The sequence below is a fragment of the Tupaia chinensis genome, unplaced genomic scaffold (assembly GCF_000334495.1).
Source record: "Tupaia chinensis unplaced genomic scaffold, TupChi_1.0 Scaffold000115_1, whole genome shotgun sequence".
In the NCBI taxonomy this organism is placed as follows: Eukaryota; Metazoa; Chordata; class Mammalia; order Scandentia; family Tupaiidae; genus Tupaia; species Tupaia belangeri.
In genome coordinates this window covers 2,011,952-2,037,523 of record NW_006159579.1, presented here as the reverse complement: position 1 = coordinate 2,037,523, position 25,572 = coordinate 2,011,952, and the positions used below count along the sequence as shown (strand labels likewise).

At 46.2% G+C, this 25,572-nt stretch overlaps 2 protein-coding genes across 5 annotated transcripts in view; one reads left to right on the top strand and one right to left on the bottom strand.

Moving 5' to 3' along the window:
- The window catches only part of NCOA6 (nuclear receptor coactivator 6), a 77,644-nt gene extending 71,439 nt beyond the window's left edge, over window positions 1–6,205 (top strand). For both annotated transcript variants that reach the window (XM_006144036.3, XM_006144035.3), the window contains one exon: window positions 5,674–6,205. In XM_006144036.3, coding sequence (XP_006144098.1) covers window positions 5,674–5,717 — 44 coding nt within the window. In that variant the 3' untranslated portion in view covers window positions 5,718–6,205. The remainder of the gene's footprint in view (window positions 1–5,673) is intronic.
- Window positions 6,206–7,316: 1,111 nt separating this feature from the next.
- TP53INP2 (tumor protein p53 inducible nuclear protein 2) lies at window positions 7,317–16,342 on the bottom strand. 3 transcript variants are annotated; one of them, XM_006144030.3, is made up of 4 exons: window positions 16,084–16,342; window positions 12,028–12,202; window positions 11,346–11,514; window positions 7,317–10,803 (listed from the first exon to the last, which is right to left on the bottom strand). In XM_006144030.3, exons 2-4 carry the CDS (start codon window positions 12,149–12,151, stop codon window positions 10,551–10,553), a joined length of 546 nt encoding a protein of 181 aa, XP_006144092.1. In that variant the 5' UTR covers window positions 12,152–12,202; window positions 16,084–16,342; the 3' UTR covers window positions 7,317–10,550. The 3 variants fall into 3 exon arrangements, with proteins under 3 accessions (XP_006144092.1, XP_006144090.1, XP_006144091.1); XM_006144028.3 differs by having other exon boundaries at window positions 11,346–11,634; window positions 16,084–16,341; XM_006144029.3 differs by lacking the exon at window positions 16,084–16,342 and adding an exon at window positions 15,801–15,900 and having other exon boundaries at window positions 11,346–11,634.
- Between the last annotated feature and the right edge of the window lie 9,230 nt (window positions 16,343–25,572).

Genomic DNA, 25,572 nt, shown 5'->3' with positions numbered 1-25,572 from the left:
CTTTCCCTCTCTCTCTCTCTGACTCTGTTCCTCTCCAGTCAAATTAAACTAACTAAAGGAAGAAAGTTAAATAATTCTTAAAAGAAAAGAAATGAAGCCAACAACTTCCTTTCTCCTCCTTGGGGATCATGTTTTAGGCAGAAACTTGCTTGCAAGGAAGGAAGCCTTTTCCATATTTGAAGTACAAAACTGAAGAGCATGAAGGGAAATTATCTAAAGTTTCCATGGGAAAATTTACTCCTCCTGAATTCTGCATGTGCTCATAGCCCTTCATTTTCCTAAAGGACCAAGGTCTTCTAGGCTGTGGATATTATATGTAATTACCATTGAAGGAGAAAACAGTATCAGCCTTTAGAGAATTTTTTTTTTCCTAGATTTTCGGAACCTTGACCTGAACCCAGAGCCTCAAGGTACTAAAGGTATCATTTACAATGCACCAGAAAGAATTGATCTGAGAAGCAGCTGGGACATTTGAGATGCTCAAATTAGAACTACTCTGCAAAGACCTGCCAGCCAAGATGAAAAGCTGGAACCTGTTTTAGAGGGGTGTCGAAGGGTGTAGGATAGCCCTGTATACTTAAACTGGACATTGTTCCTAGATGGTGGTAGTCATGTTGGAATGCCTGTCACATCTCTGCTTTGAGACTTAGCCACTGGTTGAAAAGAGGCCATAAGAACTCTCAGACTTTGTGATTTTGCATATAAGGGTGCTGAAGGAGATGACAGAGCTCTGGTCAGTCCCAGGAATCACAGTCATGTGTAGATCTCCATATTAGGGGCAGCCCCATAGTGTAGTGGTTAAGCCCTATGCATAGGGAGCCAGATCTGACATGGACAACTGTGATTCAAATTCCAGCCCCAGTGGTTTGAAAAGTCAAGCACGTGTATGTGTGTGTGAGCACATGTACCTGCCCAAAGTCCTGTCAGGATGGAGAAATGGAGGATGAAAGGATTATAGTGTAACCATGCACCATTGAAGATGCTTTTCTCTCTCTTTTACTGTATTTCTGCCTTTCTCTGGCAAGCATATGTGCCCTCTGGCTTATTTATGCATTTTTTGTAATACTCATTTTAATGTTTTTCACCACATTCAGGAACTATATTTGTGTGTTATTTTTATGTGTTCTACAATGCTATCTATCTGACTAATGTTCACCAGCATGATTCTAAATATCAGTTTGTTGTAATATATTGTCCATAGGCTGCTTTTCTTTTTTAAATTTTATAAACAATTTTAATGGATTCTTTAAATTTCACTCTTTATAACAATTAAAGATATGAAGATATTCATACATGTTCAGGCGTGTTAAAAGAATTTCCATGTTAGGTTCAAGTCCTCAGGGTATCCTTTTCTGAGCCCCAGTAAGTTACTTTTCAAATCAGAAAGGGGTACTACAGCTCTTTTTTTTTTTTTAGAACTATTTATTTATCATCATCACCTTTTTTTTTTTTTAATTTGCTACTGCAAAGCACATGTGCTTACCAGAGAGAGAAAGAGAAAAGAGAGTGAAAGTGAGAAAGCAAGTTCCCAGATCCTGAACTCGAACAATGGTCAGCTATGTGGGAGTCCAGCACCTCAACCACCATGCCACCTGCTGTCCCCTACTATAGCTCTTTTAGTTTTTAAGTGTTAGAGCTCTTGGATACGAATTAAGAACTAATTTACATATTATTTGACCTGCTATGTTGTATCTCAAAATGTGAAACCATTCATGAAGTAATGTAATTGTATGTGAACCCATACCCAAAAAGTAATAACAAAATATCAAACTGATTTCTAAAATTTATGCATCTCAAACTTGGAGATATATGTTGTACTGAATACCTGAAGCCTGAAGTGTCTTCCTGTAGAATCAGTACTTTTTTTTTTTAACATTTAATTACTGTACATCTTTACAGCACACACAATGGTTTTTCCCAGCATGAATATAGTGCATATTAGTCAAGTCATAAATACTATGTACATTATCATCAACAGATAACTTTCAATTTTTGTTTCTGTTAAATAGTTTTACCCTGGGGGCTGGCAGGTTGCATGGTGATTAAAGGCATTGGATTCCCACATGACCAACAATGATTTGAATCGTGGACCTGGTGGCTTGCTTTCGTGCTTTCCCTTTCTCTCTCTCTTTCTGGTCAAATTGAAAAATAACAATCATAACAAATGGAATTAAATAAATAAATAATTCTTTTTAAAAATATGTTTTTACCCTGATCCCCTACATACCACTCCCTAGAATCATTACTTTTTAAAGTTTTGAGGGAAAAAAATATGTTTTGCTCTTTTGCACTTGTAAGATTCTGATCATGTATGCACAAACAGATCAGAAACATTGTCTTGTGTTTTTCATAAAAATCTTGAAAGCTGAGAAATATAAGCAGTTTATAGCGAGCAGTGTCGGTACTCTATTATTGTCCAAGAATAAGTAACATTCATCATGTTCCTGCTGTGAGAGCAGAGCTTGCTTTGTCTTGCTGGCGAAGGCCTGCTACCCTGCTGGATTGGAGCAGGTGGGATAGATAATTTCTGGACAAGTATGGGGCCAGCAGGTGCATGGTGGTTAAAGGGCACTGGATTCCCACATGGCTGACTGCAGTTCAAGTCCTGGACCTGATGGCTTGCTTTCACACTTTCACATTCTCTCTCTCTCTCTCTCTCTCTCTCTCTCTATTCCTCTCTGGTCAAATTAAAATAAATAAAATATTTTTTTTTAAATCTTGAAAGCTGAGAAATATTATAAGCAGTTTATAGTAAGCAGTGTCGGTACTCTATTATTGTCCAAGAATGGGTAACATTCATCGTGTTCCTGCTGTGAGAGCAGAGCTTGCTTTGTCTTGCTGGCGAAGGCCTGCTACCCTGCTGGATTGGAGCAGGTGGGATAGATAATTTCTTGGCAAGTCCATGGAGGTTACATGAATGTTTAGTTACTCTCTGATCTGTTGTTTTTGTTTTTTTGTTAGTTTTCTCCTCTCACTTTTAATTACAAACACACAAATTGGCTCCCACAAATCAGTGAATTATACTCAATCAGTTGTGCTGATCACAAACACGTAAATGAGTAGCTCTGCTTACCATTAACACAGAAATGAGTTTCCTTTGTCATTATTTATTCTTTTATTTGTAAAGTTTTTATGTTATATTTTCAACTGGGAAAAAAGGACTAGTAGCTAAAAACATGAATTTCAAAGCATACATTTAAAACCAGGGAAAATATGTCCATATGAAGGAAGTTAAGAATGACCTATAATTACTAGCCCTGTGAGTATCCCTGAGTACCCTAAGGTACCTCTGACAGCAAAGTAGGTCATAGACCCACCCTTTCCACAGCCAATGACTTAAGCAACAATCTGAAAAAACGGTGTCTACAGATATACCTAATTAAAACAGAAATGTTCTTATTGCAAAAATGCAAATGAGCATGCTTAGATACATCTTGTGGCAGAAAACCCTAAACAATAACTACCTGAAGCTGTACTAATATAGCATCATTTAAAAGTCACTCAGCAAAAAAGAAAATTTTTTTTGAGAGATTTTTGCTACAGGGCGTGTGAGAGACAGAAAGCAAGAAATCACCCCCAGGGCGGATGGCCATGCCACAGTCCCTTCTCCTCCATTCTCTTCTCAGGATCTTGGGCATGCACACACACGTGCCTGGCATGAATTTCAAGCCACTGGGTCCAGGACTCAAACTGCAGTCGGCCTTGTGGGACTCTAGCACCTTAACCACTACACCACCTGCTGGCCCCCAACTAGCAAATTTTGAAGGAAAATTTCCAGAATTTTTTACAAATACATAAAATTCCTAGCTAGATATAGTACAGTAAAAGGTACAATAAAGTGAGCAAGGTCAAGATCAATTTCTTTTTTTTTTAGTTTTGCTATAGTATATGTATGCACTCACCAGAGAGAGACAAGGAGAGAGGGAAAGTGGGAAATCATACCCTCCCCCAGGGGGGATGGCCATGCCACAATCCCTTTCTTCCATTCTCCTCTTGGGATTTTGGGCATGCATGCACATGGCACTCAGTGTTTTTTTCAAACCTCTGGGTCTGGGACTTGAACTGTAGTCAGCCAGGTCTGGGACTTGAACTATAGTCAGTTTTGTTGGATCCAGCAGACTTAACTACCACACCATGTAACATAGCTGGCTCATAAATGTTTATTTTTTTAAATTTCCTTTTGGAAGTATAAAAGTATACCCTTCACCACCACTCCCCTTCCTCCAATATCCAAAGGATTTTTTTTTTCCCCCAGTTTCTAGCTCAGATCACTTATTTACTCATAGCCCCCACAAACTGACTCATCCTCAGAGGCAGCTTGCCAGTTCATTGGGTGTTTTGGAGCAGTGACAGATGGGAACAAGCAAGGAAGGAGGGGGAGCCTGAGGTTTCTGACCTCCCCATTCACTATCTCTGATCCCAGTCACTTATGTCTTTCTAGATACACCATTTGATCTTTCACATCCCAACAAAGGAGAAACTCTTTTCAAAGTTGACCCATTTAATGCATCTATTTCTAATGATGAACACGGTCGAGACAAAACTGTGCATATTTCTACTGCAAACAACTTTGCTGTAGGAAAAATAAAGCACAAGAGTTGGAGAATTGTGAGATGCTTAGTTCATTTACATGAGTTAAAGAACACAATTATCAGCATCCTGTCAGACTGTACACTGATTAATAAAAGCCTGATAAGTAAATCAGAAAGATTGATTCTGGGGTAGGATTAAGTTGACTGATTTAGCAGACACTGGTAATGTAAAAAGAATTAAAGGAGGGAAAAACATTTTCCTTTATGTCACTGTTTCCTGTGTCTGAAACACTCAGTTCCCACCTCTTCTATGAAGCCCTCAGGCTCAGCTGGGGTCAGATCAAGCTGTTTTTTCTGAATCACTTCTATGTCTGTGTATAAACACCTGGCAGGACCAGAAGTAGGCATCTAGGTCTATGATGGTTGTGTTGTTAAGAAACTTAGTAGCATGACAAAAAGTTTCTCACTACAGAACAATTGGCGTCTTTCAAAAGGGATCCAAGGGCTATTTTTTGTTTTTTGTTTTTTGTTTTTTTCACTCTGGAACAATTTGCTCGCTTATGGCATCACTCATTGACGTCTCATCAAAAGCCCTGGGGCAGGGTGCGGGGTGGGGGGAATAGGCGGCAGGTAGTGTGGTGGTTAAGGTGCTGGGGTGCTGGATTCCCACATGGCTGACCATGGTTTGAGTCCTGGGCCTGGCAGCTTTTATCATTTTGTCACGCTCTCTCTCTGTCCTCTCTGGTCAAATGAAAATAAACTTTAAAAAAAAAAATAAAAAGACACTGTCAGTCTGCCTTCCCTCACTTCACCGGGGATGGGAACTGGTGAGGGAGATTGTGTGATTAGTTGCACAAGTAAAAAGCCTCTTCCCACCCTGCCACTTTTTGTAGCCAAGCGTGTTTCATCTTCCTTCACCTGGATCACGTTTCTCCACATTGCCAGCTTCTTGTATATAGACAGGGCTGTCCCCTCTTCTTATATCCCACATAATCCTGTGACTCTTTCTACACCAAGTGTCCCTTAGACTCAGAGTCTTGTAGGGCTCCACATAGATCATCCCCAGTTGGAGGAAACTGCCTAATGGGCACTGCTGCAAAGAGTTGCCTCCCCTGAACATGTCCTTCCTTTCCCCCCACAGACATAACCAGTGCGGTGCAATCCAAGCGAAGAAAATCCAAGTGAACAAGCTGGATGGCGACTTGATACTTGTAAATGTGTGTGAATTTTACAAAGGGCAATTTTGAGCTGTGACTTTTTTAAAATCCATTTCTATATAGTTAGTCATTTTAATAATGTGGCCCCTTTCCTAGTCCCTGAAACCAGTTTCGTAAAGTGCAATGGGGAAAGCAGGGTTGTTGAGCCCTTTTAGTGTTGCAAGATGAAGTTCAAGGTTTCTAAAATGTTGCCAGGTATTGAGAGGAGCTAATGCCACTGTAAATGTTATTAGTTTTCACATTTCCTAAGCAGCCTAGAGTACAGGGTGAGCATTTTTAGATCTTTTAATGTATTGTGCTGTGGAAGTACTGTGTGTGAATAGCAGTAGTGGGGGCAAAAGCAATCCTCTTATTTGGAAATGTTGTAAATAATTTTATTATATAGTGTTTTTGGACGTATTGTTGTAGAAATGGACCAGTGAATAAAGAGAATCTAAGGGTTTGTACAATGTGAAATACTGAATGTGTTAAATAAATGTCATTGTCCTAGAACATAAAGGCATGTTATTGGTAAGGAATTATTGGATAAGCATGCTCTATCTTTGGATCATAATTGAGTAGATCCAGCCTTCTTTGTGAATTAGATTCCCATTTTACCTTCTCTGGACCTGAGATGCTCACCTAGCAAGCTGAGGAAAATACACATACTTGCTCAGTCAACTCATTCTTGGCTTTGAAGAAACTACCCTGTCCAGCACTGCACCAGGTACTTTTATATTTAGGTCAAATTTCTTTTGGTTGCAAGTAACAGAACCAGGGACAGTAAGCTGTCAGCAACCAGATGGCACATTTTTTCCACCTCATATATCTGCTTATCTATGCTCCAAAACAGTTGTTTACATTTCCTCCATTCATGAGGCAGGCCCAGGCTGACCAGCAAGATTGTTCATACCAGCTTGATAAATCTAGTCCAGTTTAGGAGAGATTTCCACCTTCCACAGTCCAATTCTGTGTTTATTTTGGGCAGCTCCCAAATTTAAGTGGTCATTTTGTGTTACATACTGAAGAGATATCCACTATATATTACTCTCTGGCTGCCCCATTTCTCATCTGCATCAAGCCAAGGGTGACTTCTCACGTCCAAGTGTTTCCCTTTTCTGGCTCATTTCTCACTTCAAGATATGTATAGTCCCCAAAGACAGCCATTTCTGCCCCATTCTGCCTCCACCCTTCATGGGATACCAGTGCCTGGGCCTTGACCTGCTTTGTCCCCTAGGATTACGGTTACACTTCCTCCCTTTCCCTACAGTGGCCTCTTGCCCTTGCCCTTGCCATAACCCAGTGCCTGAGACCAACAGGATAAGTTGGTGATTTCGTCATTCTTTGTCACTCTCATCTGTTTCAACTGTCTTTATATGTGTCTTGCCATAAAGGTACTTTAAAAGTATTTATATACCAGACCCCACACTATCTGGCTTTGTTCCCAGCAAGCTTATCTACCCTCTTCCCTCATAAGACATACACACTAGGACCAAAGCCAGCTTAATAATAATACACTGTGCCACTACTGTGCTTGAGAGTACAGAGTGCTTCTTATACTTTAGTTCAAGTCAGGCAGAAAGCATAATGTGCTTTAAATAGATTTTTATTTGTTTTTCTTTATATTATTTTTTTCCCATAGAGGAAATAGCATTACAATCTAACAATCAGAATCCTGTTACACACATACACAGGCATGCCACATGACCAGGTCGAGGTGGTTGTGTCCTTGAGTCTGTCGACACATCACAACATGGTCAGCCAAAGACTCAACACAAAACACCCAACAAAGATGCACTCAATCTGGTTCCATTTGGAACTAGGTGGCAGGGCAACAGAAAAAGTATTAGAAGTGGGCTATGGCGTGTCTGCATTCAGTCCCCTCACATAAAGCCATGTGGATCTGAGGAGGCATCCAAGAGCTCTGGTGGGGTCTTTGTTGCACCTAAAACATTACAGGGCAGAGCAAGTTCATCCCAGGGCTCCAGGAAGGGGGTTGGGGAGCAGGCAAACTCCAAAACAGCACCAAACTGCATTCATACACACATGATGCCCTGCTGGGGCCAGACTGACAGAAGCTGGAAAGGGACACCCAGCTCAAGGGAACCATTCAGACTTACTGGGAAATACCTGGAATTTCCTTTGATGTACTTGGGACTCTCTCTAGAAACAGGGGTCCCTCTGACATAGTTTTGGCAAAGTGCTGGTAGTACAGACATTAATACATACTGGTACAAACTTCTCCAGGGTCTCTGAAAACAAGTCAGGACAGACTCTCTAACCCCCTCCTAAGGTTGCATAGGACTTTGTGAATTCTGGTTCCCTCATGTATTCAAGTTCTGTGGGGTTTTATTTTTTGTTGTTGTTTTTTTTGTTTTGTTTTGTTTTGTTTTTTTTAAAAAAAAAAAGTCCCGAAGCATGCTTAAGGTGAAAGGCACATACACAGTCAATACAGTATGACAAGGTCTGATGCTTCAGGAGTCAGACTAACAGGAGACTGAGTAGTGTTGGTTCTTAGAAATCTATACACAATTAAAGTATTTTCACACTCAAATGCTACAGAATCTATCGCAAGGTACAAAAAACTACAAGCTTTGCAACCAGCTAGGTGAGAGAATGGAGGGTTTTAGAACTCCAGGAGCCTCCAGAAACATTGGTAAGGGCCTTTTAAATTTGAGCCAAAAGCCCTATAACTAAAACTCATCCCTCACCAGAAGGGTCATGGGACTGCCCAGGACTGAGCCTAGGCCCCAGCTGGCAGTGAGGAGTAGGCAAGAAAGGTTGGAGAGAGTTTCAGCTCTTGGGAGTACTGAAGACCCTAAGCTGGCTGTGAAGTAACCAAGAGTAGTGGGAAGAATAAAAGCAACGAGGGTGTAACAAGAACTTGGGGACAGGAGCATGGTCATCTACAACTGCAGCCCTAGTGGGTTGGCATGGGGACCCTGATCTGCTTTTAGTGTCATTTTGTTTTATTCCCTGGGGTAGGAAACCTCAACAAGGCTTCCTCTGTCCCTATCCTAGCATCCATAGAGATATCTCTTCCCTTCCCCACACACCCCACGTGAGGCCTGGAACTATAGGGTCAGGGAGGGCAGCTACCTCTGCCCTTGATGGAATACAGTTTTCTCCAAGTCAGCTGGGCTGTGAGGTCAGGAAACCTGGAATTGGAGCAAGGGGGGTGGGGGAAGACCTATGTTAGTATGTAACAGGAAATCTTCAAAGTTTCAAGGAAGAAAGGGCACACACTAGAAAAGGACAGATAGAAAGAGTAAATGGGAAGCAACTTGGGGCATCCCAAGAGGCTGTTGCTGGTGTCTGAGCCCAAAATTCAGTCCCATCATGAGAAAGGGAAAGCTGGCTGCCCCTATCCTGTCTCACTTATTATGGAATCAAGTTCCCTTCTCCAGGTAGAAGGCAAGGGGACCATTTCTCCCCAGTAACCTAGAAAGAAAGAGAGCCTTGGGGAAGAAAATGAGAAACGGCTTCCTGAAGGCTCTACACCTGGATAAGGGACCATCTGAGGACTGAGACAGTGGGGCTCTTGGCCTCCTACTCAAAAGTGTTTATTCTGAGCAAAGTGTGAAATACAAGGCCAGAGGCAAGACAAAGGCTGAACTTGTCAGTCTCAGGATGGCTTCAAACCCAGCTTGTCCTCTCCAGTATCATTCCTCTGCATTCTTACCCTGGGGTGTGTACCCTTTCTTTGCCTAGAAGCCCTCTGGGCCTGTATCTCTCCTAAACTAGTTCTAGCACCTTGGGCATATGAACAAATGGCCAGGATGGCAAGGCCTTGCCCAACTTCTACTCCTAGGGTGGCATATCATGGGTGTGGTGGCAAGGTACTAACTAAGCCCTTCAGGCTCAGGGGCCTGTGCAGGGGTGGATTTCAGAAAGATTTAGGAGGTAAGATTATAGGAAAGGTAAGTGGGGGCAGACTCCAGGCTCCAGCCTGAGAGCAGAGCTCTGCCTCTCCGAACAAGCACAATGCCAGCTCCCACATGCTCCACTCCTTATAACTTCTCAACCTGTCTGTCCTGTCTACATCTCCTGTCTGTCCTGTCTACATCTCCAATAGGCTGCCTCTTGCCCTGATTCCCTCCACCGTCTCCCTCTCAGTCACATCACACAGTCCTCTTACACATACTTTACCTTTCCAAGCCTGAGTAGCTCCAAGGAACCTAGCCCCCAGGGCAGAGGGAAGGGGGAGACAGAAAACCCTGAGCCTGAGCCCTTGGTGGAGAGCAAAGACAGGAACCCAGGCCACTCTGGTCAGAACTGGGCTCAAGGTCCCCTCCCCCTACCTCTTTGGGAGGGAGTTACTAGGAGTGAATATAAGGAGAGCAGGAGTGAGTGTAATGCCAGACATGGGACATGAGTTGTGTAAGGTAGGAATTCAAGATGGGGGAAATGAGCCAGATCAGGGAAGGAAGAGGCTCCCAGAAATAATGGGCCAGAGGTAGAGGAGTGGAGGGCAAGAGTGGAAGGGAGAAACAGGAATGGAGACCAGAGAAAGGGGATGGAGGATTACAAAGGTGGGAATGGAGAAGCATGGAGGATTAGTTACTGGGCATGGCGGCCAGAAGAAGGGAGGGGGGAAGGAAGTGGAAGGGGGTTCAGTGGCAGATTAGAGGATAAGATAGGGAAATGGAGGGAATCCAGGGAGGAAGGGCGATCACCCCACCTCACACTCTAAAGAGAGCGAGCTGTGGTGTTCAGCCTGAGCTGGGCCGCGGCTGCCCCTCGAGCAGCACACTGGCTGCAGCGGAGGGCCCGACGGGGATCAGGACTAGGCCAGGGGGTTCGTGGCGAGGCCAGGGGACGCTCAGTAGTTGAACTGGCGCTGGCACGGCTGATAGAGGAAGCTGCCCTGGTGCTTGGGCCGGCCCTGACGGTTCTCGCGGGCGCGGTTCTGCCGCTGCATCACCTTGGCGCTCAGCGCATGGCGCTCCGCCCGCTGCCGGGCCCGCTGCAGCCGCCGAGCCCCGCCGGCCTTCTCCAGCAGCACTGCCCGCGCCGGCAGAGGAGCAGCGGCGTGGTGCAGGGCCCGGGGCTCATGGTGGACAGGAACCAGCTCCCTGCAGGGACAGAGCAGAGCTTGGTCAGGGCTGGACAAACCGGAAGGGGCCAGGAGTCGTTATGCCCCACCCTGTCGCCCGCTCCCTTGCCTTGGCGCAGTGGTGTCTCTGCTGAGTGAGGTACCCGAAGCCCTTCTTGTGGGTACCAACCCTCCCCCCGGTCCAATCAGAGATGTCTCCTCCGTCCTACCACGTCACAGGTAAACCCGACCAGGGGAAAGCCGGACCCCAACCCCTCGTCTCCGCCTTTGCCTTCACTACCAGCTCCTAGAAGCTCCACCCGTCAGGTGCTCTGGGCTCACCCGCAGCGCCTCCAAACCTGGCCCAGGCCTTTTAGCCCCGTCTCCCCCAAGCTCCGCCCTGGCAGGGAAGCCCCGCCTGGCCTCGCCCCACCCACAGCTCCTTTACCTCAAAGACACGCCTCCCTAGGCCGACCCGCAAAAAATGCCCCTGCCAGCTCCGGGACTGCGGACTCGCTGCCCTAGCCTCCATGCCTGGACCCTTCTACCTGGACCGCCAGGCTCCGCCCCCAGCCCGCTCACCCGTCGCTAAGGTCGCCGTCAGGCAGGGTAGTGTCCGGGTGCGGGGAAGGGGGCCCAGGCTCCAGCACTATGGTGCTGCCGGTGACGTAAACGGACATGCTGGGGTGTTCGATGAGGAGGTCCTCTAGGGGGCTGCTCTGGAGGCGGGCGGGCCCGAGGCCAGGCCCCTCTGCAGTAAAACAGGCGGGAGGGGTAACAAACCAGCTCTCGTCCATCAAGGAGGGCGCGGGCGGAGGGCGGCCTGCTGGGGCAGGGGCGGCCCCGGGGCTGAGTGGAGCCGCGTAGCTGTCTATGGGGCGCGGGAAGGGGTGCCATGCGAGGAGGGGGCAGCGGGGATGGACACACACACACCGGACACATGGGGGCGGGGAGAGAAAGGGCATCATTAGTCAGACCCACAGCCCCTGCCCCGCACTCGGGGTCACCCACGGGCCAGGAACCTCGGCCTGCTGCCCTAGGGGACCTGAGGTGTGGGTCCCAACACTGCGCCGCCAGGAGACGACCCAGGCTTGCGTGGAATGGAGCCCTCACCCCCTTTCCAGTGTCCCTGCCTTAGCCTGGTTTGCCTGGTAGGCTTGGGGAAACTCCCCAGACTCCTAGCAGCTCCCATCCCTCCACTCCTGCTGCTGCTGACTTCATGGGCCCGGGGGTCAAGAGTCCTGACCCCTGACTCGGGCCTCACCCGGCAGGTCAATGATGAGCCAGCCGTCCACTTCATCTTCCTCGGAGACGAAGGCGCGGGGGCAGTCGGGGTCTTCAGGAGGCGGAGGGGTGCTGAAGAACAGGCTGGCGAAGCGCTGGAACATGGTGAAGGGCTGACGCAGCCTCACGGGGGCGCCCTATGGCAATGAAAAAACCTGGGAATACCAGAGAGGAGTCAGCCATCCCTGACTGAAGTCCACCCCGCTGCTGGCCCACCGCTGGCCTGGGACAGACAGCAGAGGCTATCGCTCCCAGGCCCCAGGGAGTGATAAAGAATACAACAGGGATGTGTGGGGAAGCTTTTCGTGTGTATTTTTTGCATTACAATCCAGGCTTTTCTATCTTTTGTATGACCTTAAAATATAATTTAACTTAATCTGTGCCTTAGTTTTCTCATCTGTCAAATGACAACACTAATACAATAGTACCCTCTTCTAGGCCCTTATAAAGAATTAAGCAAACTGGGACCAGCAGTTGGCGTAATGGCTATGTCACTGGACTCCCATGTAGTTTACCACAGTTCGAGTCCCAGACCTGGTTGCTTATACTCATGCCCAGCGGGTACTCATGTGTGCCCAAGGTCCCCAAGAAGAGAATGGAGGAGAAGGAATTACGGTGGGCCATACCCCCTGGGGGATGATTTCTCGCTTTCTGTCTCTCTGTCTCTCTCTTTCTGGTGAGTGCACGTGCCCTATAGCAAAAACCACTCCCCCCCCCAAAAAAAAGAATTAAGCAAACTAAAAATAGTATTCTTCTCTGGGCTCTAATAAGAACTAAGCTCTACAAAGTGCTTAGAACCATGCTTGGGCATTTGAATCCATGCCCAGAGGTGTCACTCATTAATCGCTACACTCCATTGTTTTTGCTGGGTGTCTGTCTGGGTTAGGCATTTTTAACTTGGTGGCCAGGTGCCATGGTCTACATGTATTTTTCTGCAAAGAAAGATCTTGGTTTTCATCATGATTTTCTACAGTAGTCCTTGACACTGCCCCCCCCCCACCAGAGATTAAGAACAAGTAGTTTGAAAAGCACAGTTTAAAAAAAGAAAAAGAAAAAAAAAGGAAAAACACTGGCTAGCGGAAATCCCACAGTGCTGTTACCACCTCTCCATGTGGTTGGGCAAGTTTTGGTTGTGTCTGTCAGATGAGGTGTGAAGATCCTATTCTGGCAGGCCCTCCCCCATATGACCCCTTTTTCCCAGGCTCCTGCTCAAGGACAGCATCCTTGGCTAGGAGAAAGAAGATCAGGTTGCCTGGCCCCAGGAAGATAGCAGGTTAATGGGAGGTGATGATATATGAAGGGAGCTGTCAGATCTCCTTAAAGATGAGCACTGTGTGGGACTAGCAGGTGGTGTGGTAGTTGGGGGCGCTGGACTCCCACATGGCCGACGGCAGTTTGAGTCCCAGACTTGGTGGCTTGCTTTCTCCTTTTCCCTTTCTCTGTCTCTATGTCTCTCTCTGGTCAAATTTTAAAAATAAATAAATAAATAAATAAATAAATAACAAATAGAATTAAATAATTTTTTAAAAAACATGGTGAGCACTGTAGATTGAATCAGGACCAAGAAAGCCCGCAATCAGTCCTCCCCTGGGTGAAGATGAGGAAAGAGGTCCCCTGCTCCAGGCAATAGAGACACCAAGGTGGTGACTATAGATAGATCTGCCCCTTTCCCAACCCCAGCCGCTTCAGGATTAGATCTTGGCTGGAGGCTACTGGCCAGGACCCCAGGATGTCCCTGAGGCCTCACATCTGTCCCCTGAAAGTCAACAGTTTGTTGCTGAGCCACTAGGGGTGTTTCCACAATTCTAGTAGAACTTGCCGGGACATGTCCATATTTCCATTTCCTGGTAGAATCTCTACTCTTCCTGCTAACCCACCTGGAGAATCTCTATGCTCGTTGCTGCCTATCCCATTTCCTAGGGAGTTTTTCTCATTTGTCACAGAATCACCTAACCTCCATATCCTGAGAATATTTCTATACTTGAAGCCCCATTGTGAGCTCCAGAAGGAGGTGATCCCTGGTGAGATGGGTGGGAGATCTATAAGGGTTAAGAAGGCTGGGCAGCCTCCAAGTAGTATCTGCCCAGCACACTCCACATATCTCAGCCCACCAAAAATCCAGAAAGTTTGGTTCCTCCTGAAGTAAGGAATTACTGGGGCCTTGATGAGGCATACAGCTAAGAGCCTACTACTTCATTGAGAAGATGAAAGAGAAGTTAAGAGCTGTTTCAGAAACCATCATGTTCACCCAGCCTCTTTTACTATCTGAGAGTCAGAGGCAGGACACAAGTCTATCCAAAGATACACAGCTAAACAATGGCAGGGCAGGCCTAACTAGTCCCAGATCACTGAGTGTCCAGAGTGTACAGAGTCTGGAAAACCTCAGCAAACGATCTCCAATAATACAATGATATAGAAAGTCCAGAGAAGTCAAGTAGGGGCCTTGATCTAGCACTGTCCCTCTGCCCAGCTCTGAAAAGTGCCTGGGGCTCCTGGCCCGAGGATTCAGCATGCATTTTCCAGAGCACCCACTGTATGCCAGAGCCTTCATTGGGCCTTCTCAAATTACAGACAGATTTAGTTAAGAAAAGCTCTGAGGAGAAGCTCCCTGCCTGCAGTCACACAGCAAGTCAGTGACAACCAGGAATGACTGCAGCACCAGCCAGTCAGTGCTTACCCTCACTAGGGAAGCCTCCCAGATTTTCTTCCCAGCCCTGCCAGCTTCCTGGTTCTCACATTCCCAGCTCTGCTCCAGGGAAAACCATTCCCTTTAATAACTACAGCAGCTGTGCCCAGAATAGCACTTTAGCCCTAAGCCACCCCTACCCCAGCCCATCTTTGAGCAAAACTTGTGCTGGGATGCCTGTTCCAGTCTCTAGGCGCATTCACTTGGAAAGTTAGAAGCTGTCCTCTCAGGGCTTCTCCCTCTCTCTACCAGCAGAGAGGGGAAGGCAATACAATCCTTGTAATTACCAGCACTAGGTCAAATCATGCCCTCCTCAGGACCATGGGAGTTGGGAGTTGGAAAGGTGATTCAGGGCCAATAGAGGCAACCTTTGCCTAAGCCCCCACCCCAACATCAGCAGCCAATGATTCACCTTTCTGTGGTTAAACAGCTGGGAGGCAGCGATTTTATTAGGCTCTAGGATTCCAAGATACAGAGTAAGGATAGAGAGGGTCAGGGCCATAAAAGGGGCTCCAATCTCCGGAGACACCCCCGCCCCCTATAAAATGGTCCAGAAGTAAAGAGAACTGTGAAATCAGGATGGTGCTGAGCCCAGGAAAGTGTCCCCAGAGGGAGGAGAATCTGCATCTAGCTACTTGAGCTTCTACTATATGTATGTCCATGGCTAAAGCATCTCTCAGTGACTTTAATAGGCTGCCTTCGAATGAGTTACTTCTCTTTGGCCCTTAGTTTTTCTTCCGTGAAACAGACTCTAAAACCCCTCATTTGGGGGCTAACAGTGACGTAAACTAAGGCGCTGCACACAAGTCAGGGATTAGGAGGATGTTATTATGTTAGTCCCTGGCAGGCGGAGCCTGGAGCTGCAGGGAAGGGATTCTGCCACCATCTGGTGTTGCCCCAAAGACCTGGAGTCCGAGGCCACCCTGAACTCTAGACGACCCCCTCAACCTAGACCCGGCAGTGCCGTCCGACCCCTTAGGTCGCAAGGAGAAAACCGGATCAGAGATCTGACCCCAGTCTCTAGATTAGCCCAGGAAACCGCCAAGTCCCCCTCCAGTCCCGCTTGCCTTTCAACGCCCCTCACCGGTGGCCCAGGCCAGACAGCACCCACCGGGTCACGGGAGGACAAGCGACCCGAGCCAGGGAAGGCGGGGCCGGCCTTGGTGACGTTTCAATGTCATATGCAAATAGAGCGACGTCATGGTCTACCGGCCGGACGGCAACCAATCCGAAGCCGGGAATTTAGCCCCAGCGGCCGCTGGCGGAGACAGACAAAGGCCGGGGAGCTGGGGTCGCAGGGCGTGTCCCGGGGCGCGGAGAGCCCCGAGGCCAAAGCTGGTCTGGACTCACCTGGGGGCAAGGGTGGGGACGGTGCGGCGGGCTGCAGCACGCTGAGGTAGTTGTGCGGCGGAGCGTTCCAGGGTCGCGGGCTGCTCACAGGCCTGGCCGCATCGCGGGGACCCAGCGGGGGAGGCGGCAGGGCTAGAGGTCGGACGCTCGGAGTCACTGCGCTCGCCCGCGGGGCTTTGAGTCTGTGCGGCAGCTGCGGCGGGGCTCACGGCACAAATTGGAACGTTCAAACAGCTGATTGTGACGTCACAAAGGGGCCCGCCCGCCTCGCGTCACCGGCGGCGGAGCGCGGGCCAATCCCAGGCTGCGGATCCCCCTCCCCGCCCCCTCCACGTTCGCTGGCTACTCACTCCAGCCCAGGAGTCGCGCTCCGAGCCTCTGGGGCCGAACCGAGAGGCTACTGTTAGTTTGGACAACCCCCCACCCCCGCAACGGCGACCTGCAGACCTCGCAATGAGGAAGAGCCCGGCTCCTTCCAGCCGGATATTATTTTTCCTGGGACCCTCCTGCCGCTCCCATACACACGCACGTAGCCCAGAGTCATCACTTCTCCCATGGCTTCCCATATCCTTTCACCTGCATCCCATACCCTAGTCCCCCGATTTGTACACTAGTCTCGACTTCACACCAACTGTGCACCTCTGTTCTCTCCACTATACTCCCCTTTCCATCTCACCTCCTCGTCTTTACATTTTCTGTTTCCCCATCCCATTTATCCTCAGCTCCACAGGCTCAAGAGAAAGTGAACAACTCCCTTACCCTATTCCTGGGGAGTTAGGGGGAGGAGAACTTGGGAGCGCTGGGTTGGTGAGACTGATGGGAAATTTTGCAGAGTAGGACTTGGAATTGCACTGAGCTGAATAAACATTGACCTAGAGACGCAGACGGCTCTGCACTGAATGTTTACACACTTTATTTAATAAACGTTGCTACTGGGTTGGACAGAAGAGGGACAAGACGGGAATTAAGAGTTCTGATTTACACATGGAGAAACAGACTCACAAATCTCACTCTTACTATGTTAATTCATATATATATATATATATATATATATACTTTTTTTTTGGAGAGGTTTTCACTGTAGGGCGCTTGCGCTCATCAGACAGACAGAGACATAGAGACAGAAAGCGAGAAATCACCTCCCAGGGGGGATGGTCATGCCGCAATCCCTTCTCCTCCATTCTCCTCTCGGGATCTTGGGCACAAACGCACACACGCCTGGCGTGAGTTTTCAGCCACCGGATCCAGGACGCAAACCGCGGTCGACTACGTGGGAGTCCAGCAACATAGCCAGCCATTACGCTAACTGCTGGTTCCCCTATGTTAATTCATATTTAAGAATGCATTCAACAAACATTTATTGAGCACCTACTGTTTCCACTGTCAGACACCCGTTGACATTAATTAATTTGTGTGTTGGGCACTGTGCTATAGTGATTTATATGTGTTTTTGTTATCGTTATTTATTTTAATCTTCACAACAACTCCAAAAGGGGGGTATCATCCCCATTTTGCAGTTGAGGAAACAGATTCGAAGATCTAAATAGCTTTCCAGAGTCACAAAACTACCGTAAATGGCAAATCCAGGATTTGACCCTGACCCTCTCTATTCTCTACATGCACCAGATAGTCTAAACACTAAGATGCTTCGCCCTCCCCAGTGAGACCTGAGTTCTAGACTTGACTGTGCCCCAGATTTGCTGTGTGACCTCCTGAAAGTCCTATTTCCTCTCTAGGCCTCAGTTTCTCTAGACGTCAAATCAGACCTCTTCCGGCTTCCTTCTAGAGATGACATTTTAATTCCAAACTCCCCACCTTCAGGATTCTGCCAGACCCATGCCCCAGGTTCTAGTGTCCGGAATGGCCAGGGGCTTCGCTGGGGAGAGACCATAAATACACATTCTTAGGACCTTCAGGCCCAAAGGTTCTGACTACTCTCTCAGAACAGGCCTGGTGGGTGAGGGTCAGAGAGCTGCCCATCCAGCCCAAGAGAAGGTAGGGGATGACTAGACCATAGGTTCATGCTCTGATAATAAAACTTGTCCCAATCTAGCCTGAAACCCCAGAGGGATTCCTTGTCCCTGGCAACTACGAGAAGGAGCCAGGGGAAAAAAAAAAAAAAAAAAAAAAAAAAAAAAAAAACCTTAAAGGGAGGAGGAGCGGCACTGTGGCTCTTTGGAGCAGTGTCTCCAAAGTCTCCTCATCCCTGAGCCTCTGCCCATCACAGTCACTTCCTGCAACCCTCATACCCTCTCTTGACCTCTTTGCTGATTTAAACTAATCCCTAACACGCCTCTCCTGTAACACCAATTGTTTGCTCTACAACTTTATATGACTCACAAAACCTCACACTCTCAACACAGCATTCCCTGCCATCCATGATCAACATCCAATCTCCCCATCTTCACTTCCTGTCCTTCTCCTAAGTGTATCTTGTGCTAAAGTCACACTCATGATCTCTTCAACACTTTCCCATCTCTACACTTATGCTCAAACTGTTTCCCCTGTCTGGAATGCCTTCTTGAGGCTTTTTTGAAATCCAGATCTCTCCTTTCTTCAAAAGATTCTACTCACCCCCCTTCTTCCTCTAGGTAGCCTTTTTTTGTCCCTACCATGTATGATGGCTACTTTCATGGGCGGTCATTTATTTGTTCAATAAACAGTAAGTGACAATGACTAATGCTGTGTGTATGTGTCTTCCCAAGTGGATAGTTGGCATCCCAAGGGCAGGATCTTTTCCATATACTCCCTCCCCACCCCCCATCCAGCCTGTGGTGTGTTTGGCATAGAGGAGACCCTCATCCAAGTAGTTACAGTCAGGAGTCTACATCTGGGCTTCTACCCTGGTGCAGGCAACATTCTTTTGGGTTCCAGTTCCCCAAATCCAGAGAGGGGGACTCTTTGTCATTCACACTGACACTCTAAATGACCTAGATTCTGTTCCCAGTTTTAACTGAATCCCATGTCCAGGCTGTTAACCAAATCCCAGTCTTTTATTTCTGTTAGGTCAAGGGACCCATGAAAGCAGGGGGCTGGAGCCCAGTGAAATCTCCCCAGAAATCTTCAAGACCCATCCCTCTCCTTCACCTTAGAGATATATTATTGGGGCTGAGAGGTATCTCCAACTTCAACTTACCCAAACCCCTCATTATATGGGTAAGAAAACTGAGACACATTGAGACACAGAGAGGCCAAAATATTTGCTTAGAGTCACACAGCAGCAGAGCCCATTTACTGACCCTAGCTACAAGGAGTGGGCTTAACATTCTGAGACCTTGGCTTGCATCTGGGGAGCTGTAAGATGCAGGGGATAGCATGCTGACAATAATTATGGAGTCTCATTTCCAATTGGAACATAAGGTGCAATGCCCATATACAAACATGGATATACAAGAGCATCTATTCATACACATGAAAGCATCCATGTGCAAACACACACACACACAAACACATACGCATGACACATGAATGCATACTCACAGGGTTAAAAAAATTCCCATGCCCATCCAGTCCATGCTCAGATGTGAACACTTGTCTAATTTTATAGACTCCAGGATTGGAGGTCAAAAGGTCACCCTTCTATTCCTGTCCAGGCTTTGGGCTTGCCTCACCAAGCCCAGGGGAATCCCTACTGGCTTGCCTCCCCCCAAACTTCAAAGGGCAGAGATGTGTCACCTAGGCGTGTCCCTCTCAGGACTATGTGTATATTGTAGGTGAAAGCCAATATGTGTGCACGGCTGAAGAGCTGGCTCACCAATCCCCTCCTTAAAATGTAGGGTAAGGCAGAGAGGAAGCTCTCTGTTATAGATAATGAATTCTTGCCATTTTACTAATGAAAAAAATTGAGACATGTAGGGAACATTTTAATTTGTCAAGCCCTCTAGAGCAGACATATAATCCCCAAATCCCACAGACAGGCCTGTACTTTAACAAGGGGTCATATTCAAAAAACTCCGACTTGAAAAAAATTTTGTTGTTTAACCCAAAGATGTTTAAATTTGAGGATAACTATGGTGTATGTGCATGTGTGTGAGCCTGTGTGTATGTTTACCATGAAAAAAACTAGTCTGATTGTCAGTAAATCCAGATTTCAATTCTTTTATTTTTTATTATTTATGCATTCGATCACTACATCATTTAGATTGTAAAGAGATTTTACCCAATATGATATACACCACACACCAGGCGAGTTGAGAATACTATACATGTAATCATCAACAGGCAACAAACAATATCTGTGTCCCACAAATGTCTTACTTCTCCATTTTTTCCCAAATTTCCTTTCCTGCACTCTTCCCCTGACCCACTCTCCTTCTACTTTATCCCCAGTGTCTATAACAATTTTCAATGCTTTTGTGTCCTCCAGTCTTTCAGTCTCTACCATAGAGCGTAGACAGTCTGTATATGTTAAGTGGAGACATATAATATCTCTCTTTTATAGCCTGACTTGCTTCACTCAATAATAAATCTTCCATGTTCGCCCACTTTTTATCAAATACCAGGGTCTTATTTTTTAAGGCTGAATAGTATTCCATGGAGGATATGTGCCACACTTTTTCAATCCATTCATCTGTTTGTGAACATTTGGGTTGGTTCCATGTCTTAGCAATCATGAATAATGTCTCAATAAATATAGTTGTGAAGCACTTTTCCGACTGAGCATTCTCCTGTCCTTTGGGTAAATACCCAGGAGTGGAATTGCTGGATCATACGGTAGTTCTATTTAAAGGGCTTATAAGAACCTCTATATTGTTCACCACAGTGGCTGGACCAATTTACATTCCTTCTAACAATGTAGGAGTGCTTCCTCTTCATTACATCCGTGCCAGCACTTTTTTCTTTTTTCTTTTTTTTTTTTTTTTGAATTGTCACTATTCTGATTGGGGTTAGGTGGTATCTCATTGTAGTTTTGTTTTTTTGTTTTTTTGTTTTTTACTTAACAAAAAGTTTATTATGGAAATGTACACGACCTGATTTTTACATCATAGTAAAAACAGGCTATGGGGACATGGGTTTTTCTGTTGAACAGCCATTATTTATACTCGTTCCAAGGCTTCTAACATGATGATACTATTTCCTCGTATTACCACCATTCCAATATTGTTCTGTTGCCCACTAGTTGCCATCTCCACACATTCATCTATCACGAGATTCATAAATGGATCAAATCCCCGCAATATTCCTTGGACATGTCTGCCACCATTTAATTTTAATAATAACTTCTTGTCCATAAATTTTTTCAATTCGGGAGGGTGAGCTTTGCTCATGGTACCAACTCGGCGGGCTCAGGGATGCCTTTGAACGGAATTCTCGGCCTCTTCACGTTCCCGCTCTCATTGTAGTTTTGATATGCACCTCCCTTATGATGAGGAATGTTCCAGATTTCAATTCTGGTTCTGTCCTGGGCTTACTGCCTAATTCTGGACAAGTCACCTCTTTTCTCTAAGCCTCCATTTCTCCATGTGTAAAATGGCTGGCTCCATGCACCCTTAACAGTACTTCCCAATCTCAATTTCTAGGTATCAGGTTTGTTTGTGTGATCTGTTCTTGATGTTCCTGCCAGTGGGGAGATGATGGTCAGGACAAGATTCATCTCAGAGAGGGGATGCAGGTGGTAGAAGCCAAATACCTGGTTTAGCTTTAATCCATCTGCCCATAGTGTGTGGGTGGTTGCAGGGGGGTTATGTTTCTGAGAGTGGATAGAGAGTGAGCAGCGCTAATATGAGTGCCCTACATGAATTCCCGCATTTAGAACTTTAAAAGAAAACTGGTTGTACCACTCCATGTCCAGAGCATTTACAAGAGATGGTTTGGGGGCCACACAGGAACAGAAGGAAGAGAACTGGCATCTGGGTTGCACTCTTTCTGTTCTTACCCAGGCAGGGCCAGATCCTGCACCTGCCTCAGCTTGGGAAGTCGATTCATAGCAGGCTATGAACTAAGGAGGAAAGGGTGACAGTGGAATTTCCTCCTGCAGAATCAGTTGTCCTTCTATAAATGATAACCTCCTTGAAGCTGAGAATATTTCCCTTTCTCGATTACCAGTCTTCCTTTTCTCCCCAGCACTTCTGGGCTGAAATTTACACTGCTGACCAGACACCCTCTCAAGGTGCCAGGTAGAGGGGTAAGCATCTTTACTCTGGATGACTGCAGGGGTGACCAAAGCTGTCCTTGCCCACTCTTTGACCCTTCTCTGTACATGCACACGGGGACGTGCACACACATGCACACACACACACACACACACACATACATACACCCCTACACCGTGCAAATAAACACTCCAAATCACCACTAGCTTTCCTGCTTTCAGGATCTTGCTCATAAAGTTCCCTTCTCCTAGCAAACTCCACCCCTCACTCACTTAATCTCCTTGTGTCTAGACCCTGTCTACTCTTCAGGGCTAATATAATCAGCAGCTTGTATTTATTCAGCATTTACTATATGCCTCCATATTGTTCTCCACAGTGGCTGGATTAATTTATATTCCCACCAACAATGTATGAGAGTTCCTCTTTCACCACATCCCTGCCAGCACATATCATTTTTTTTTTTTTAATCTTCACCATTCTGTCTGGGCTTAGGTGGTATCTCATTGTAGTTTTGATCTGCATCTCCCTTATGATGAGAGATGTCCAGATTTCAATTCTGGTTCTGTCCTGGCCTTATCGCCTAATTCTGGGCAAGTTGCCTCTTTTCTCTAAGCCTCAGTTTCTCCATCTGTAAAATGGCTGGCTCCATGTACCCTTAACGGTACTTCCCAATAACACTCCAACATGGGCATTGCTATTATCCCCATTTTACAGATGAAGAAGGCTTTGACTGGTGAGCTCTATGCTTCAAGGTCATAGATCTAATAGGAGTTGATGAATGCCTTTATGTATTGAGTCATGTCCAGAAATATTGTGTGTGTCTATGTGTACGATAATAAAAAGTTAAAATTATAAAGCCTAAGGGTGAAAAATGTATAGTATTACCTAATGTAAAATAATTTTCTCAAGTAGCAGACACTCCTGTGTTGGCCTTAAAGTTGTGGAGAGAATTATCTAGAAAAGATCCAAGAGGAGCATCTAGAGGCTAAGAATGTTCCCTGCTAGCAGATGGTGAGAAAATGGGAGCCCCAGACATGGCCACAAGAAGATGAATCCCGCCAACAAGCAGAGGGAGTATGGAAGTTGATCTCTTCAAGCTGAACCTCTGGATAAGGATACAACTGGTCAACATCTTGATTTCAGCCTAATGAGACCCTTAGCAGAGAACCCCGATGAGTTGTGCATGAACTCCTGCTTCTAGAACTGGGAGCTAATAAATGGGTATTGTCTTAAACCCCTAGGTTTGTAGAGTTTTGTTACATAGAAACATAAAACAAATTCATATGTGTTGAAAAAAAATTTTTTGCAAAACATTTAAAAGGCAGTTTGAGGGCCAGCCCATGGCCTGGTGGTTAAGGTGGCTGGATCCCACATGGCCAACAGCATGATTCAAGTTCCAGACCTAATGGCTTGAAGGACATGTTGGGCGTATATATGTGCATGCACAAAATCTTGAAAGAAAGAAATTGTGGAGAAGGGATTGTAGGTGACCATTCCTCATGGGGGAAGGGACTGGGTGCTTTCTCACTTTTCTTCTTTCTCTTGCTCTCTGTCTCTCTCGTGCAAGCACATGTACACTCAAGCAATTAAAGAAAAAAGAGGCAGCTTGGGTTATTAGTCTCACTCCATCCAGCACATTTTGTTTTAGTGGAAATATTTTTGTGAAACTCATAATAAGTACCGTTATCATTGGGGGTAAATAATTTTTTCTATCTTTTTCTGTTGTCAAAGTCATATAGTTGAGGGAACCAGCAGTTAGTGTAATGGCTATGTCGCTGGACTCCCACGTAGTCGACCGCGGTTCGAGTCCCGGACCCGGTGGCTTAAACCTCACGCCAGGTGCATGTGCGTGCGTGCGTGCCCAAGATCCCGAGAGGAGAATGGAGGAGAAGGGATTGCAGCGTGGCCATCCCCCCTGGGGGGTGATTTCTCGCTTTCTGTCTCTCTGTCTCTCTCTGTCTGTCTGGTGAGTGCACGCGCCCTATAGCGAAAACCACTCCAAAAAAAAAAAAAAAAGTCATATAGTTGAAAATGAGTTACTTGAATGTGTGGGATGCAACTTCAGGATATATATCAGTCAAATGGTACTTCCTACAGGAGGGTCTCCAAGATCTCTTGAAGTAATTTCTTCCTCCACAGAGCCCCCAAAACATATTGTTTACTTGTCTCTTAGGACACTGTACATTTTTAATTCACCACATACCCAAGAATGGATAATTACTTTCTTTTTCTTTTTTTTTCCTCTATGAGGTTTTTGCCTTAGGATGTGTGCAGTCACTGGAGAGAGAGACAGAGACAGTGAGAAATCACCATCGAGGGCAATGGCCATGCTTCAATCCCTTCTCCTCCATTCTCCTCTTGGGAGCTTGGGCATGGATGCACAAGCGCTTGGCATGATTTTCAAGCCACTGGGTCTGGTACTCGAACTGCCATCAGCCATGTGGGAATCCAGTGACATAACCGCTACGCCATCTGCTGGCCCTGAATGCCTAATTACTTTCTAGGGGAGAGATAATGCATATAGATTTGAGAATCTCATTCAGTGTAAACAGAGACATAATCAAAGACATTATAATAAAGGTATATGATACAGTCAGTAGGACAAACTATTAGGGGAATTCAAAAAAAGGAAAAGGAGGTCTAAGAAATGCTTCCTTGAAAGAGAAGATATCTGAGTAAGATTTTTTGGGGGGAGTTTTTTTCCTTTTTTTTTTTTTTTTTTTTTTTTTTTGGCGCTCGCCAGACAGACAGAGAGACAGAGAGACAGAAAGCGAGAAATCGCCCCCCCCAGGGGGATGGCCATGCCGCAATCACTTCTCCTCTATTCTCTTCTCAGAATCTTGGGCATGCACGCACACGCGCCCGGCGTGTGCCACCAGGTCCGGGACGCGAACTGCGGTCGACTACATGGGAGTCCAGCAACATAGCCATTATGCTAATTGCTGGTCCCTCTGAGTAAGATTTTGAAGGATAAGTAGAAGCTTGCCTTGAGACCAATGGGTTGGAAAAATCTGGAATATGATTTCAAAGTCAGGAACCTAAACCATTATCTTGGCTCTGCTTCTGAACTGCTAATTTGAGGTGATTGTCTAACAGAGGGCCTCAGTTTCTCTGTACAATGGAGGCCTGATGAGGATGCCTATGCTTGTTCACTATTTTTTCTGCCCATGGCTTCCCCCCTTCCCAGAAGGCACAGGTACTCACCAGAGAGAGAAAGAGAAAGTAACCCCCAATGAGGTATGGTCACACCACAATCCCTTCTCGATTTCTCCATTCTGTCAAGATTTTGAGCATGCACATGTGCCTGGTGTGTTTGAAGCCAGATCTTTTCAACCACTAGGCTCCAGGATTTGCCCTGCCCATGGCTTTCTAAGGAAAGAATTGTCTTGTCTGTCTG

Excerpts from the sequence above, each read along its gene's own strand:
- TP53INP2 (XM_006144028.3), bottom strand. The coding sequence starts at position 12,151 with ATGTTCCAGCGCTTCGCCAGCCTGTTCTTCAGCACCCCTCCGCCTCCT. Across the intron at positions 11,635-12,027 it reads GCTCATCATTGACCTGCCGG|ACAGCTACGCGGCTCCACTC; the intron begins GTGAGGCCCGAG and ends CGCGCCCCATAG. Across the intron at positions 10,804-11,345 it reads GACGGCGACCTTAGCGACGG|GGAGCTGGTTCCTGTCCACC; the intron begins GTGAGCGGGCTG and ends CTGTCCCTGCAG.